Raw genomic sequence first — 17,700 nt, forward strand, 5'->3', positions numbered from 1 at the left:
ACCATTACTGCGTAGTAGACTTTACTTTCAGAGAGCTACTATACCATCTGGCTTCGCCTCAAACCGGTAAGATAGTTAGTGATTGTCAGGCACCCATTGTGCTTGTTCTGTGTTCAGTCCCATTCCTAAGGTAGTAGGGATCCTGTATAATTGGTATCCGGAATTTGGCATTTTGTTTTTGTTTTTAGTACAATGATGCTGCATGAGGCCATTTTGAAATTCAAAGTATGCCAAGAAGAAGAAAAGTCCTTAACGGAGCGGTTACTATTTAACAATCACGTATTAACTCCAAATTAAAGTCCTACTCAAAATAAATAATATTATCCCACCAGCTGGTTCAGAATAAAACAAATCCATAACTACGTAGTAGACTTTACATTCGGAGAGCTACTATACCATCGGGTTTCGCCTCAAACTGGTAAGATAGTTATTGATTGTCAGGCACCCATTGTGCTTGTTTTGCGTCCAGTCTCATTCCTAAGGTAGTTGTGGTCCTGTAGAATTGGTATCCGGAATTTAGCTTTCTATTGTTTTTAGTACTATGATGCTGCATGAGGCCATTTTGAAATTCAAAGTATGCCAAGAAGAAGAAAAGTCCTTGAGCGATTGCTATTTAACAATCGCCTATTAACGCCGAATTAAAGTCTTACTCGAAATAGATAATAATATCTCACTAGCTGGTTCAGAATAAAGCACATCCATAACTGCGTAGCAAACTTTACTATCAGAGCTACTATACAATCTGGCTTTGCCTCAAAGCGACAAGATAGTTAATGATTGTCAGGCGCCTACTATGCTACTTGTCTGTATATGAGTATATGGATGACTATCTCATGTAGCCTAACTAGCTACCTGCGCTGAGCGGTCACGAAGTCACATGATAGCTGGCAGTCAGTAGAAGCCGATAAATTACAATCAATAGCCTTACGCACTGTATAGTTGGTTCAGAATCGACAAAATTCGTAACTGCGGAATGAAATTTGCCTTCAGACAGCTTCTATACAATCTGGTTCTGTCGTATGTAGTATGTGGGGACCAGATTATCAACAAAAAAAAAAAGCCAACCCCAAACCCCAAACCACAGAATCATCAAATTCTGAGTTTTGGGTCCGGAACCAAATATTATTGATATTAGAATCATCAGTAATATTAATGGAAGAACCGGTGAGTTAAATCGGGACCCTGCGTGTGAGAGAAACGCTTGAGTAGAAACCTGAGTCTAGTGTATAAGAAAAAACAAACAACGACTCAGTTCGGTTCTCTCAGACTAAGGACTGTTCTAGCCGTGATAACCATACTTGGGAAGAGGTCCATTGTTTCCTTTGGTCGTATCTTGCCAGCTACTCTCCATACTCTACATTTCTAACAATTGCTTTACTTAGATATGTCAAACCAAACAGAAAACAAGCTGACGGTAAGTAAGAAGTTAGTAAGCAATTTAGTCTGTCGAAAATTCGAAAAATAATACTTTAGTAGAAGAAGCAAAGTACGACGAATCGGCAACGAACAGCTGTGAAGGGATTTATCCGCGAAAGTTGTCGGAGAACGTAAACCAAGTAGGACAGAGTCGGGGAACAAGCTATCAGCCAGCGAGGACGGACTTCCAGCCAGCAAGAGACTGAGAGGCAAGACGAGAGGGTGAAGACGGAGCCACCCCTCAAAGAGAAACTAAACCGGGGAAATTTGAAAGGTAGTGCCTGGTATCCTCAAAATTGGTTTGTCATCTGGTGAGAAGTGGTGTCAGGGTGATTAATTATTCAATGTTGGGAAACAGAAATTTAAACCAAAAGTGTTACAGTTATTATTCCATTCGCTACTACGTCAAGTAACCTGACGTCACAAACCACAGCTGTTTCGGTTAGGGACGTGAAGATAGTGTTACATCTCATAACCTATGTACGTTAAAATACAGTTGCATCTCATAGAGGTCCACTGAGAAAACAACAAGCAGTAGGACACACGAGGCACACAGATCTTAGATTTTTTTGTAGGACGAATCAAGACCAACGAGCGTTCAGTACCAAAATAAATAGTCGAAGGCAAACTCTCAATAGAAAGGATCAACCTTCTTCAATAAATAAGATCACACGTAAACACTAAAACACAAGCCAACAAAACATTACAATATGATTACATGTAGAATATATACAACAATACGTTGAGTTTGATGCATGCTAGAACCATGAATTATAAATATCGTTGATAAGGAGTTCTTAAAAGGCGTGACAAGATACCAGTTCGGTACAGGACCGAACAGGATGTGTCAAATCAAAGCTAAGATCTCATATGACTGATAGAATAAGTCACAGACTACTATCACACACGATAAAATGAGTACGGCTCAGATAACACGTGACAGATTAAGTCTGAAAAATAAACAACGTAAACAGATTCCCAATCCCAGGAAGGAACACACATCAGTATATATTTCCCACCGAAGTGCAGCAAGCGTGCTTAAAGGTAAGTAAGATAAATCGAATTTATATATATATTTACACAAGTTACCAGCAAAGGCAAGGCAAGGGTGGTGAAGCGTTTATTCGGAACGAGTATAAAACAAGCCTTAACCAATAACTTGCAACACATACACTAACACAGACAACGCAAAATGCCAACAGCAACCAGGGCAGGGATATATGGTGGAGACGGGGATGACACCAATAAGCAGGGAGCGTACAACAGCTCAGAAGGGGAATCAACCCCAGGTAACAACTCGAGTGCGTCAGCAATGCGTTTAGAAATAGACACGAGCATTTGTCATGTTAAGTGCTTCCTGGTCAGTAGGAACATCCCCAAACTAGAAGCAACAGCACCTGTAGCTATCGCAAGTCTACACAAGATGAGAGTAGGAATTCATGATCAGCAACCTGAGCGTCGCATGCCTCTAGTAGACATAGAGCTCAGGAAGAGATACGATCAAGTCAGCGATGCATGTGGTGACGACGAGGACGATGAAGTATGTCTTATTAAGCAATATATTAGTGAGCTAGAGATCATGTGTTCACGCGTAGGTATTAAGATGAATGAACCAGCAGTTTTTGAACTTCTAAAGCTAAAAGCCGCTGAATTTCCGAAGTTACCGAGTGATGATTCCTTCAAAACGGAAAATTGTAAAGACATTATAGAGTTTACTATGCAATGCAGAGGCGTGTTCTTAGCTAAGTCCATGACACTCTGTCAGTATCCAACACTAGTGAGATATCTATTAGATTACACTGAGGCAACTGAGAAGACCAATGGGGGTTCTCAATGAAATACACGACTCAGAGACGCAGATCACAAATCACTACACTGATCCAAAGCAATTCAATAGAATCGTTCTTGATAGACTCAGACATCACCCTGTAGACTATCAGTTAGAAAGCTTCTCAATGACACGGATAACAAGGCACTGAATGTGGAAGCGCGCACAGAGCGGATGCATAGGACGATGCAGGTAATAGAGAAGGATACGGAAACTCGGAGAAAGAGCCAATACGTGCAACTCCCCAATACATGCAACTCCTCAAGGAAGCCAGATACAAGGCACTCATGTACGATGGACAGCAGGACAAGGTAGACGCAATCACTAAAGGAGACAAATTGCCTGATGGAAGTGACAGTCACTTAGATATGAAGCAGAGCTTGTCCTATTCTTTTACAGAAGCATCCAAATGAGCAGCAACAGCAAAGATGCATGCAGACCGGTTGTTCAGAGAGCGGAAGAGATACCACTCGAATGCACATCAAGCAACGAACACGGCTACACACAGCCAAACACAGAACACCGTACCATCAGTCCAAAAGCGTCACAAATCAGACAATGGCACACCAAGACAGCCCAATTTAATAGGACAACCCTAAGAGAAGGAAGGGGCGCGCAAGGCACGTACTTGTTTCTATTGCAAGGTATCACCGGCTCCACATCGCTTTAGCCAATGACATATGAAGGCTGCAAATCAAATTAAGAAGGCTGACGAGCGTGCTAAGAGTGACCTGCAATCGACACGACACTCAATTACCACATGGAAGGTAGATGAGCTAACAGGTAGCGATGAGTCCTGAAACAACTGAGGTGAGGAAACAAACATGATTGACTTGACTGACAACTTAAGATGTATATACAAATGAAGAAACGTTGTCAATAAATGCGGATGATTTGAGTTACCAACTTTTATCCTTGCTTCCCGCACCACGAGACCAAATAATACCTTTTGACATACAAATTAATGACAATACGTACAGGGCACTCGTAGACTCAGGCACACGACGCTCATGTATGGACAAAAGTATATTAACTGAACTATATCTATCAGTCAGAGCGCAACTAGGCTACATACAATTAGCACAAATATATGTGATAATACAAAGAACAAGGTCAACCAAAGTATGTGACATTAATTACAGAGGAATGAAAACCTATTCGTGTTTTTTAAGAGTTGGACCTACCAGACAAGGAGGCACCAATACTACTATGTATGAACATTATTCCATACATAAGTAGATATATTGCGGGATTAATAAATCTACTTTTACCAACAGATACAAAAAAGAAATGACTACTCACTCCATATGAGAAAGACCCCGAGCACGAACAAGAAGGTTCAGAGAGTCACTTGCAGACCTAGAAACCAATGCAAATATACCCCCTTGACGTACATTGCAACCTGCCAGGCTCCAAAGTCACTGTACAAATGAGGCATACCAAAGTAAACTTTGTACCACATAAGCACATTCCACAAACGGATGAAAATGTGAACAGGTGGCTTACAAATGGCTACTTATACAAACGAACAACACCAACAACGGTGAACTTACCATTGTTATCTACAGGTGAACATGACCAAACAGATCTCCTCGAGAAAGTAAGGACATGTTTTGACTTAAGCGAGATTGATTACCAATACGAGCAAGGCATATTTGTGCTAACAAAAATAAAAGAGGTATTACACAACCTACAAGAAGCACGATTCTTCTCAAAACTAGATCTCGCGTGGGAGTTCCACCACTTCCTAGTAGATGAAGCAAGCAGACACTTTTTTCTCATGGAGGGGAGCGCAATACTTATTCAAGTCGGCGCCATTCAGTCTGTACTCACTCACAGCACAATTCCAGAGAGTTATGGCAAACCGTGGATGAAAGTCTTTGCATGTCTCCCAGAAGAGCGAAATCGCAAGACAGCACATGAAGTAAACAAACGATTGAACGGAGCAAACTTTCGACTTAGCCACAATGATCGAAGTGGTTAACATTCTGGGGGTGAAAGTCACCACAACATGACTCAAAACCGATCTTGAAAAATAGGTAAGATTGATGGACTGGCAACTATCCAGAACAAAAAGAGAGCCGCACAGAGTGTGGGACTCGCAAACTATATGCATGACCATGTACCTAACTTTGCTCACACAACTAAACACTTCCGCAACCTAATGAAAGGTAAAATGAGCCAAAAAGTATCTATGTGTACACCGGAACTGGAAAAGAAGTGAAAAGAATTCAAAGTAGCCATTGCATGTTCGGCGACCCTAGCATACCCAGTGTATGGGGTACAGTTTCAATCATGAACGCTGCTAGTGACTATGCCATAGGAGGATAGTTGGAGTGAGAAGAGACATTCTCTACTTCTCTAAAGGCTTGGACTCGGCCTATCAACGCTATGGCACAAACATCAAAGAGCTACTAGCACTGGTATACAGTCTAAAACATTTATCTGAATCCATCAATGGAGAGGACACTAAACTTTGGATGGATTATAACGGGCTTACGCAAATGAACAGCCAACAGACGTTACACCCAATACTAGCCAAATGGATAGCAAAAACATTCCACCACAACTTCTCCATCATACATGTCCCAGGCAAGGACAACCAGATGGCAGATATGTTGCCGCGTCTACACAAAGACACATTCAACACCAAAACGTCGGAGGTATTAAAAGACACGAACAAAACAACACGCAACAGTCAAGAGTACGCCACCTTGGAAACAAACATTCGAGTAGCCACACCAGTCAGAGACTGGGAGCTGCACCCTAGATTCTATAAAGAAGCAGAAAGAAGGTTTGACAAATCACAGTAGATCTTTTTTATTATTGTACACATATTATAGACTCTAGTGGTCTATTGTACACATACTGTAGATTCTAGAGCTTTACTACACAAATATTGTAATTTCTAGTCGTTTATTGTTCCGCTATACTTTAATACATATAGCTCATTACATTTCAAAGGACTACAATACCAACCCGAGTATTGCTCCGCATCCCTTCATTAATACCACGATGACTACAAAGCAGACATACCCGTCCCCACACACTTCGCTTTGCGTGCAAGTGTTTCCACTGAGGAATCTCATACTTCCTCACCAAATGGATCGTGCGCAAGTGCCAGCCAACTGCTCATATCAGCCAGCCGTCCGAGCAACCTTCTATTGAGTCCTAAACCCGACGGAAGTCCACGAATAAGTGATCAGTCAATACTCCGTCATCCTATGCTATATACTGACGTTTAGTATTTGACTTTGACTTCTTTGCACCCGCATCGCCTACCCATGTCCTCGCAGACAAATGTCTTTCATCTGCGAGGGGAATTATTTCGCCATAACCCTCCCGCGATACAATCGCGCTCCAGCCGCACATACCCTCACATATACAGCGATACAATCGGGGGCTTTCATCACGCTCCAACCGCATATACCTTTACATATACACGAGTGGTGTATCGTAGAACAAGTAGTCATGAAGCGGTCCATATGTGCCTTTGCTAGGTGCATGTTGTGTTCAAAGATCGTGTAGACTTGCTGAGTCCCCGTTACACCACACCACATTACTCGCGCATTCCCACCAGGTTCATGGGTTACCCACCACTCAATGCGCCAATCGTCATTTGACCCCAACGCTCGCCCTCACCGTCTACCAAATAAATCCCTACTTCCGCAGCTCCCGCTGCTCGTACATATCTTAACCGTCCCGATGTCTCCTTAAACATATACGCACGTGCCACCTTCCTGGAATTTGGAGACGCATCTAGAGATGCCGAATCTTCAAACCCTGCAACCCTGCATCTCTAAACGATCGGTCGTCTGACACTGAGGACCAATAGAGAGCAGTTGCGATGCTGACTGGAAGGGGCTCACAGAGTCACATAGCTTTTGGTGGCAAACACATACGGATCAAACCGTATCACACTTAAAACGCCGTCTGAAGTCGTCTGGAAACCCAACAGACATATACAGATCAGGTTGCGAATCCATCAGCTAGATGGTCGTACTTATGTCCTGGTGTAAGCTCCCTTACACCCTGCAATCCTATAGTATGTTGGCTATGTGGTGCAACCACCCCATGTGCACGTGCTGGTTACACGGCGTATTGCAGAACAGCACCAAGATCGCATATCCATGCGCGTACATACCAGCCCACTGTGACGGTGATGGTACGAGAGCCCGACTGTATAGCGCATAGGCGTAACCTCGTGCAGGTGCAACTCCCACGGCGGTCAACTCTGATACAGGTACACCGACCGGAATAGCCAGACATCTTTACCTCAGCGTATCCCGTTGTTGGGCTTTATGTGACTGCTCGCCGCCTCCGTTGCCATAGTGATTTCCACTTGTCAGCGAACTCGCACCCCCATGCATATACGCAGACCCTCCAGACTGTTGTGGCTGCTGCTGCAGCAGCTGTTGCTGTGGTAAGTGTACTGTGTTATAGTCATATACATGCATGCCCTGTCCCTGTCCTGCATCCAGGACCGATCCTCTTGACATGCCCGCGTACGGCATGCCATACCCGGGCATGTACATACCCTGATACCCCTGCGGCTGCATGGTTGGCTTGGTCGTGGTCATAGGGTGATTAGGACTCGCTCGCGCCTGAGTCTGGTCAGCAGGAGAACGGTCGAGTGTATGCTGATTCTGTAGCTGCTTCTGCTGCGCATGTGCCTGCGCATGTGCCAGTGAGTGGGCTCTGAACACCTCTCCTTGCTCTCCCGGTCTTTGTGACTGTGCATACTCACGGGTGCTCGGCTGCCCTGCGGCACTCGTGCGAGCTGGTTGGGGCCCGTTACCACCGACTCGTCCGGGCGACTGCTTGGTACCCGCACCCTGCGCATTGGCATTGCGGAACGAAAACGCCTGAGCTCCACTATCCATGCCCTGCTGCACTAGCCTCCGTTGTTGTTGATGCTGCTGCTGTTGATGTGAAACACTCTTGGACCCCATCGCCTCGTTGCCTTTGCCTTGGCTGAGACGCTGTGCGAGCTGCAGCTGCAGCATGTAAGAATCTTGTGAGTGATTCGACCCCGACTTATACGCATCAGGTTGTAAACGTGCTTGCGCCTGTGCACGACTACCGCCGGAATCGAGGATCGTCTCCAGACCTCCTAAACCCGCATTCGCGTCCTCATACGACTTATTCCTAGTGTTGTTGTTGTTGTTGTCGAACCTTGAATAGTCGCTGCCTGGCCATCCGCTCGTCTTCTGCATGTTCTGTGAGCTTTGCTGCGCCCAGTGCTCGGCCTGTGCGATCACCTGCGCTTGAGATGGTCTGTTCTTGGCGTCACCCGCAAGACCATGTGGTTGTGGTTGCGGTTTGGAGTAAGAAGCCATCTCCAGGCCCATACCTGTGTTTGTGTTCATGAACAGACCCCCTCCGTTACCGCCAATATACGCAGCACCCAGTTGGCCATGGTTGTACGCCTGTGTCTGTACTGGCCCCTTCGCACCACCGGTCTCCTTCTCCTTCTCCAATAGTTCCGCATCAGCTTTCAACTGCTTTTTGGTTTTCTTGCGAGGCTTTTTGGCGGCCTTGGTAGTGGCTATACCAGGGCCCAGTAGCCCATCCGCACTTGCACCCGATCTCTTAGTACCTTGAATTTGGGTTCCCGGGTTGTTGGTGTTCAAATTCTGGTCCAAATCAGTGTTGTTGCCGAGAATAGGATTGCCACCCAAATTAGGCGCGCTACCTAAATTGGAATTATTACCCATACTAGAATTGGTCCTGCCCAAATTGGGGTTACCTCCCATGAACGAAGAGGTTCTAGCTTCGTGATTGCTACCGATAGCAGAGGGCCTGTGCGCATACGCTGCGCTGTAAGGGGCACCCGCCCCCATCGTATTCACACCGTAGATACCCCCTCCACTCACACTACCCTCGTGCACACCACTGCCAAGCTCTCCCTGGCCGTAACTGGGATGTGCGTTGGGGCTGGGACGAGAATTGGGGTTGGAGTTGTTTTGTGAGTAGGGACTTGTCTTGGGATTTGAAGTAGAATTAGGATTAGAGCTAGGATTAGAATTAGGATTAGATGTAGCATTGGCACCCAAATTATTTGGCGGATAGCCATACCCATTCCTCTTTGCCTGATGGGTATCTCCAGGCTGTGGGCGTCCCATGGATTGGCCTACAGATGAGGTCATCGACTGTTGGCTGCCCTGTCCTTGAGCATATGGACTGGTCCTATACACGGTTCCGGGTGCATGCGATGTACCGTACCTGCCAATTGGTCCCCCCATACCTGCTGGCATACCCCTGCCCGCACCCTCATACACAGTTCTACCCCGTGCGTGTGCCATACTCTGTTGCTGCTGCTGCTGCTGCTGTTGCATTTGCTGTTGTGGTGTGTATGCGTGAGCCTGGGACTGCTGGCCGTAAATATCCGCTGTACTATTCGTGCGCGACGCGAAGGCCACATGCGGCGGTGGTTGTTGGGACGTTGCATACCCAGGTGTCTGCTGCTGCATTGGGGTTGGGTTTGAATTCGGATTTGGAGTTGGATTTGGGGTTGAGTTAGGGTTTGGTTGTTGCGGTTGTTGTTTCTGCTGCTGTTGTTGTTGTTGCTGTTGCTGCGTGTGGTATGGCGATCCTTGCCCACGTGCCTGAGCGAGTGCATGTGCTTGCGATTCTGCATGGGGACGCGTGTAACCTTTCCCGTACCCATTCGGATTCGGGTGCGTATTTGGTAGTGAGGATAATTGCGGATTCACATTCGCATTCACATCTGTACCAGCTGCATGCTCGCCCTGCGCTTTCGCATGGGCTGCGCCTGTCGGTGTGTTCTTGAATGCGCCCTGCTGTATAGCACTCTTGTTAACTGTGTCCAAGTTTGCTGGTCCCGATGTACCGGCACCTCCCGGCCCATAATTAGGACCGGTGGACTTAGTTATGGCTACACCACGCGGCGGAGGACCGATTCCTGCTACACCGCCAGTCTTCTTCTCCGCCTCTTTTAGGCCGGCAACAGGCCCTGTCTTGGCCTTTCCCCCCCCACCCGCACTCTCTTTGCCATCAACCTTTGGCGGTACGGTATTGGTGTTGGAGTTGGCTGTGCTTGAATTCTTTGTCTCAGCTTTCTTTTTCTTGGTGTATTTCTTGCGAGGCTTGATCGGCGGATGGGTCACGATAGGCCCGATAATAATGGCGCCCTGGTTTGGGAGTTTGGACTGCTTTTGTCCCAAATTAGCGTTCCCACTCATGCCTTGCCCCTTCGTGGGACTCATTATGCTGACCATAGGTGTACCATTCGGAAAGTCTGGATGTAAAGAACAAGTAACGAAAACAAGCTTTAGAGCTGAACGCGGGCACCCAATACAAATGAGAGCAAAAGCTACGCGCGGGGTGTTTCCATAGTGATGCTCGAAATGGAGAGAGAGAGAGAGAGAGAGGGGGCAATAACAACTCGAGGTAAGCATTATTCGGATCGAACGTCCGCGAAGTACATAGACACTCAAGGTACATTAAACATACTCTCCTCGGTGATCTCAACCAAATTCAGACCAAAATGATTCTCTACCGGTCCCAAGATCATGCCCTCTGGTGCTGTGGTGTTTGTACCATTTCCGCCCTTTTTGCTGTTTGATTTGGTGGCAGGCGGATTGGGTTGTTTCTCCTTAGTCGCTTTAGTTGTATCGGCCTTACTCGCTTTTGTTGAATCGGCCTTACTCGCTTTTGTTGTATCGGCCTTGGTCGCTTTTGTTGAATCGGCTTTGGTCGCTTTTGTTGTATCGGCTTTGGTCGCTTTTGTTGCATCGGCCTTGGTCGCTTTTTTTGTATCGGCCTTGGTAGTTTTCGTTGCATCGGACTTAGTTGCTTTTGTTGCATCGGCCTTAGTCGCTTTCGCTGCCATTAATAGTGCAAAGCGATTGAAGAATATTCAAAGTATGTCGAAGATCAAGTACCTAAATGTATGTTCATATATATATATATATGTATAAATATATATATATATATATATATATACATACATATATACATATATATATGTACATATACTTACACACATATATATACATATATATATATAATTAAGTACAAAAATATATAGTCACACATACATATAGATACACTTATATCAAATGGACAAGACCTTCGCTAAGCGATAACAAAGACATACGGAACGGGATAAAGCTATAGTATGAATGTCACAGGAACAAAGAGCCTTCAAAACATGTACAGCCCGTGCATGAATTCTTATGAGGCGTGTATGGTATGACGAGAGAACTCATTATACGGAGTACCTGCATATACACTGAAACATGAGCATACAGACAACAAATCAAAAGTAAGCATACAAACACACCATTATCACACATGTATTTAGGTATGGGTACATAAGCAACCTATAGGTGTATACCAATACACAAAGAGAATTGCCTGCCCAAAACCCTAAACACTGGTGTGCTTGCAGTACTTACCTGTTGACTTCTTTTGGGCAGCGGGTTTGTGACTGGGTGCCTTCTTTTTAACCACGACTGGAGATTCGAGCGAAGTACCCCGGTCTTTAACTAAGCCCATAACTTTGGTCTGCAATCAGACGAAAGAAAGACGATGTTAACAAAACCATAAATACTATCCTAAATACATGTAGAATAGTAAGCAGTTAAACGTTTAAAAGGAACGATGTTTTAGACAATTTGTTTCGACTACATACATATACTTATACATATATATATATATATATATATATATATATACTTGTATATGCACATGCATACACACACACACACAATATATATATATATATATATATATAAGCATATTGTACCACTCATCTTCAACAGCATACACAAACAACAATGTATACGTCAAGATAAGCCCATACACATACCAGATCAGTGTCTTTCAACAGAATTCCCTCTGTCCTATTTTCCGCCTCCTCTCCATCAGATGAGGCAGTGCTCTTGCCCTTCGCACCTGCCCCGTTTGAATCTGGGTTCTCCTGGTTCTGGTCGCCCGCGTTTCCGATTGATATCTCATCGGCACAACCCAGAGACAGCAGATTCTGGCCCACCCTGATTTCAAACGCACTCATCATACGCTTTTCACTCAGCCCCAAGTGCTCTACTTTCTTCAGCTTCTCAATCTCCGCCAAAAGTGCCGCATTCTCCTTCAGCAGCATTGTTTTCGGGTCAAAATCCGCATTGGCCACACCAGCCGGGGCGGTACCTTGGTACATTTCGGGCGTATTATGTGTGCTGGTGTCCGCGTATATATTGACGATGTTGTTGTTCACCTGCAAATGACTGCAGGGTGTATGCACCGACTGTGCATGTGAGACGCTGTTGTGGGTCGCCTGTGCGCTCAGCGGGTTTGTCGCTGAGTTGGGGCTGGGGTTGGGGTTGGCGAATGAATTCGGTGGCTGTGGTTGTATGTACGGGTTGGTAGTATCCGACGAGGTCTGAGTGGTTAACTGAGATTGTGTGTTACTACTATTCACATATGGAAGGGGACTGGGCAAGTGTGTGGTAGGCGGTGCATTGCTGACCGAACTCTTCGTCGTCTCGGTATTGATGTGCATACCCTGGAATGCGTTGGGCGTTAAACTAGCACCCAGTTGTTCCGAGCTCTTTGTACTTGCACCCGAATCGTTCGTCTTCAGCCGATTCGCACTACTCTGGTCTGACGCTTTCTGTGTTGGATCTGCACGGAATGCATTCAGTAACGTCTCCACATTTGTCAGAGTGTTGCTGCTGTTGTTGTTGTTGCTATTATTAGAACCAACAGGGATATTCTTTACATCAGGCCCAGTACTTCCAGCCACCCCCTTGCTTTCCGCCTTGTCCCCGTTTCCGTCCACAGCCACACCTGTGTTCACCGTCTCCTTCATCTGTGTGTTTGGTTGTGTGTTTGATATCGAGCGTCTAAGTGTACCTGTAGCATTATTCTGAAGCGAGTTTGTGTATGCTGCGGTGCCTAGCTGGCTACTTAGACTGCGCATGAGGGCTCCAGTGCTACCAGCCTGTATTCTGTAATTTAATGCGCTCGGGCCAAGTAAGCTATTGGTATATGCACTGCTATACTGCGACTGGAGTGTACTGGGATTCGGCATATTACTATTATAATTCAACCCCTCACTCAGAGACATGCCCAGAGTATTGGATACGCTACTGGTATTAGTAGTATTCAATACCTGTCCAGTGCTAGTGACAGGTAGGGCTTGTGACGTGAATGATGACCGCATTGATTGCGTTTGTCCGTATGCATTGTGTGTCAACGGATTCGGCTGTGGATACACACTTGTGTTTACGCCTGTATTTACACCACTACCACCACTATACACACCCTGGAAGGCATAAGACATACTACCGAGCGCACTAGTAGACTTGGTTGCACTCGCAGGCTGGTGTGATAGTGTGCGTTTGAAGCTCGAGTAGTCTGGCGCACTCTTACTGGTACTCAGAGGTAACGAGACGTCGTGTGAGAGAGTACGGGGAACATTAGGTATAATAGTGGCGGAGTGTGTTGTACCTGTACCACTAATAGACCCAGTCTTAATACCTGCCTTCCCGAGTATTTCCTCTACGCTGTCCATTTTACACCTTGTTATATAGCTATATGAATGCGCATATAGGATGTGTGCGTGTGATTACGTGTCTGTGCTATTAGTAGCCCATATCGAGTATATGGTGTACAGACTTATACTTGCAGCTTCTCATATGAAAAATTACGTATGTACGTCTAATTAGTATGCCTGTAACTATATTTGTGTATTGAAGACTTTGCCATACTCAAACAGCCCGGGTTGTATCATACGTCAACTTACTATTTCTAATCACTTAATATAGGCGTCTGTATTAAATGACGATACATGGAGTAGCATCGCAAACACCGTATATTGAACCCTCGTATCCTCTCCTACTGATTTAGCACAGCATTGGCTTGATACATGTATACATACATAAAAATATATATCTAATATTGTATGAATACACATAAATAGTTCTCGTCCTCACACAACCACCACAGACGGCGCAGTTCTCATAGACCACAGCCCTGTGTGTGTTTATTTTGCCGCGGAAAGTCAGATACATCTATAGGGGTCTGTTCGTATGACAGTAGTCGGTAACTCGGTATGTATGTCCCAATAAGTTTTAAAAATAAATATAGCCTATAAATAGAACAAGTATTTGGAATTGTGCCATCTCGTTTTTCTCAACCACTTCAGTCTTCTTCACCTCTCATCACCGAAGTGACCGTAGTCGACCTCCCACTTCCCAGGCTCCCACACTCCCCAGTCCCACTGATGTACCCCCCAGGTGACCAAGTCCCAACTGACCCGCCAGTGACCCATCTGAAACTCACCCACCCCACCGTGGCACAGAGTGCAGAGTTGCAGACATTCCAATTACGACTCCTTTGACACATAATAACGCATTCGAAACGAGAATAGCGCACTATGTTTTTATTCTCTTGTGCGTTGTCGTAAATATTATCGTCTATGCCCGTTCAGTAGGGTTTGTGCCTTAGGGTTGTACCGAGGTCCGAGTGCCAACCTGAGATTAAAACGTTATTGTACTAAAACGCTGTAACTAAAACGCTGTAAACTGCCTCAATACGTCCCAATGGTCGTCACGATGGGAGTATATTCGGAGCTTCGAGGTTCAAAGTTTCCGGACGTTTTGAGTCAGGTGTCCTGTAATTGGAATTTTAGGTCTACTTTTCACTAGTCTTTTTATTATTATAAACGTTAAGTTTAAAATTTGAATCAACAAAAGTTTACGTTTAATCTTTATATAAATTGAACCGTTTGCAACCCCCCCCCCCTCCCAAAACCCCACCCCACCCCCAATTGTATAAACGTTGAAGCCTCAAAGGTATACTATGTATACGGCTTTTAGCTTTATTTTTTCTTTAAAAAAACGTAAAACAAGAAGAACTGCTACATAACCGACGGCCGACGACCTGAGAATTACATATATATATAAAATAGACGCAGACGCAGTTCAAATCCCCAATATTTATTTATATAACACACGGTTAACCTTTTTTTAGCGGTTGATTTTAAAAATATATATCGCTTTTGTTTCTGTATAAAAAATACCTAGTCTGATACAGTGAAACAGTGATGAGTAAATTTGTTTTTTTTAAACTTAAAAAAATAAATACTATCTACTGCGGTAGTAATTTATTGCAAGAAAAGTATCAGTTGTAGGAGATCTGATTGGCCAAAAGTGTAATGATTGGCACACATCTATTTAAATGGGCTTGTGTCTGACTCTGGCCATGGTTCACCGCTTTAGACTGTAGTAGTAAGTAGGCTGTATGACGTATGTGTATGGAGTGTGCAGTGTGTGGACTGTAGACTCTCATCACTCATGTGCTCAGTGCGGGTGTCTGGGTGTTCACTGGTGCTCGAATACTCTCGTTCCATCTCTTCTTGGGCTTCTTGGCAGAAGTGCGAGATTTTAAATTTTCATTCCAGGCCCTCAGGGCTCAGGCGCCTCAAGCCCAAGGCTCACGGGTCACGGCTCTGAACACTGATCAGGGGCTCAGCCGCTCAGGCCTCAGGCCTCAGGCCGCAGGCCGCAGGCTGCCGGCAAAAGGTTTATTATTTACAATTTTACATACATACGGTCATACACTCATACATTTTTTTTTAATACTATAAAATAAATATAAATATGTTCTTATTTTAGTTCCAACTCCGCGAGTCCACGGGGTAAGGAGTTACCCCTATCTTTTTTTATTTAAATTTATATATATATATAAAATCTTTTGTAGTAAATAGCTACTGTCTGGAGAGACTGCAGGTCTAAAAAATAATTAATAAAAAATACACCAGTTTAGTACAATCCATGGTTTGAAGTGTGTTACTACAGTACCGTCTAGTCGTTTTGTCGTTTAGTCGTATGCTGTATATGCGTTAAATTCTGCGTTGTTGTTTGTCTCTGGGGTAGTCAAGATAATCAGAATACTGATGCAAACAATAGCAATAAGAGTAGTAGAGCCACGGCCGATACGAAGAAAGTTTGTCTTCAACTATCTTGAGAAGCGGGCCTTGAATAACTTGCTTTCTGCCCGGATATATCGAACCACATTATTTCATATACGAAGTAGTATCTGTATCATCTGTTGCGCATACAAAACATCATCTCTATTTCGTATACTTTATACAACATACAACCACAATGTTGGCGTGCTCGGTAAGACCGCATTGTATGCGGCAGTTAACGGGAAAGTTACCCCACACAATTCACACCAATCTCGTACTACGCACAATAGCACTCGGGGCTAACAGGCTACAGCGCAGTAATATACACTCGTTGAGCTCAGATTCGATCAATCATACATATGGTAGTGGACTTACACACACAAACAGTGTATGCACACACTCACAGAAGCAACTGTATATACCGAGACAGTATATTTCATACACACCGCACCCACCCGTACGCATATCCTGTGCTTACCAGGGAAAGCCCAGGCGGCCAGCCGCGCGACCATCGCCTATAAACACCTACAACACGCCTACACAACCGCATTTATACACGCACTTAGATCACAATGATACGAATATGGCTAGGTTACCAGATAGCGGAGAGGATGCATTCTTTGTGCATGAAACTGATGATGCACACTACATAGGCGTAGCCGACGGTGTAGGGGGTTGGCAGGAGATGGGGGTCGATCCAGCATTGTTCGCTTGGGCTCTTATGAATCATACCCGAGATGCGATTAGAGAGGGTATGCACCTGGATATACGGGATGCATTGAAGTATGCGCATGAGAAAATTGTGGAGGACGGCTTGGTTACGCACGGGAGTAGCACTGCGTGTGTTGTTAAGGTGGAGAAAAAGGTGTGCGTTATGGTACTTTGTTTCACGAATTTGATAACATGAGATGAGCTAAAATTAAAATGCTGTACTCTTAAATTGTACACGCGATGGGAGGACTATATGTATTTACGGGACGATCGAATGCATATATATATATATATGTATATGTATATGTATATGTATGTATATATATATATGTATATTTATGTATATGTATATATACGTATTCATGTATTTACGAGTTTACGTATATATATATATATATATATATATATATATATGTGTGTGTGTGTATGTATGTATATGTATATGTATGTATGCATATATTAATATATATATACGTAAACTTATGTATGCATATATTTATATACTAAGATATATGCATATACATATAATAATAAATATATATATATATATATATATATATATATATATATTTATATTTATATTTATACATATATATATATATATATACATATATATATATAATATTTATATCTATACTTGTATTTGTATCAAATCTTATATAACTATATGTGCACTCTCTCTCTCTCACACACACACACACAATATATATATATATATATATATATACCATACATACATAAATACAACAAACTTCCACATATCTATCTATATATATACATATTCGTATATATGATCTATATATAT

At 44.0% G+C, this 17,700-nt stretch overlaps 3 protein-coding genes across 3 annotated transcripts in view; 2 read left to right on the top strand and 1 right to left on the bottom strand.

Moving 5' to 3' along the window:
* Positions 1–2,608: 2,608 nt before the first annotated feature.
* On the top strand, positions 2,609–3,253 carry SARC_01838 (hypothetical protein; the record flags this gene model as incomplete). Its single annotated transcript, XM_014304420.1, has 1 exon — positions 2,609–3,253. One exon carries the CDS (start codon positions 2,609–2,611, stop codon positions 3,251–3,253), a length of 645 nt encoding a protein of 214 aa, XP_014159895.1.
* A 2,795-nt stretch (positions 3,254–6,048) lies between these two features.
* Positions 6,049–14,213, bottom strand: SARC_01839 (hypothetical protein). Its single transcript, XM_014304421.1, has 4 exons — positions 12,081–14,213; positions 11,668–11,776; positions 10,721–11,092; positions 6,049–10,505 (listed from the first exon to the last, which is right to left on the bottom strand). The coding sequence occupies exons 1-4, from the start codon at positions 13,782–13,784 to the stop codon at positions 7,516–7,518; spliced, it is 5,175 nt and encodes a 1,724-aa protein (XP_014159896.1). The 5' UTR covers positions 13,785–14,213; the 3' UTR covers positions 6,049–7,515.
* Positions 14,214–16,133: 1,920 nt separating this feature from the next.
* SARC_01840 (hypothetical protein) overlaps positions 16,134–17,700 on the top strand; it is a 3,831-nt gene continuing 2,264 nt past the window's right edge. The window contains exon 1 of the mRNA XM_014304422.1: positions 16,134–17,049. Coding sequence (XP_014159897.1) covers positions 16,381–17,049 — 669 coding nt within the window. The 5' untranslated portion in view covers positions 16,134–16,380. The remainder of the gene's footprint in view (positions 17,050–17,700) is intronic.

This window comes from Sphaeroforma arctica, assembly GCF_001186125.1.
Source record: "Sphaeroforma arctica JP610 unplaced genomic scaffold supercont1.77, whole genome shotgun sequence".
Lineage (NCBI taxonomy): Eukaryota > Ichthyosporea > Ichthyophonida > Sphaeroforma > Sphaeroforma arctica.

What these genes read in the sequence shown, in the direction of transcription:
- SARC_01839 (XM_014304421.1), bottom strand. Translation starts at nt 13,784, where the DNA reads ATGGACAGCGTAGAGGAAATACTCGGGAAGGCAGGTATTAAGACTGGG. An exon ending in TGCCCAAAAGAAGTCAACAG is followed by an intron (nt 11,093 to 11,667) that starts GTAAGTACTGCA and finishes TATTAATGGCAG; the next exon opens with CGAAAGCGACTAAGGCCGAT. An exon ending in GGTTGAGATCACCGAGGAGA is followed by an intron (nt 10,506 to 10,720) that starts GTATGTTTAATG and finishes CTTTACATCCAG; the next exon opens with ACTTTCCGAATGGTACACCT.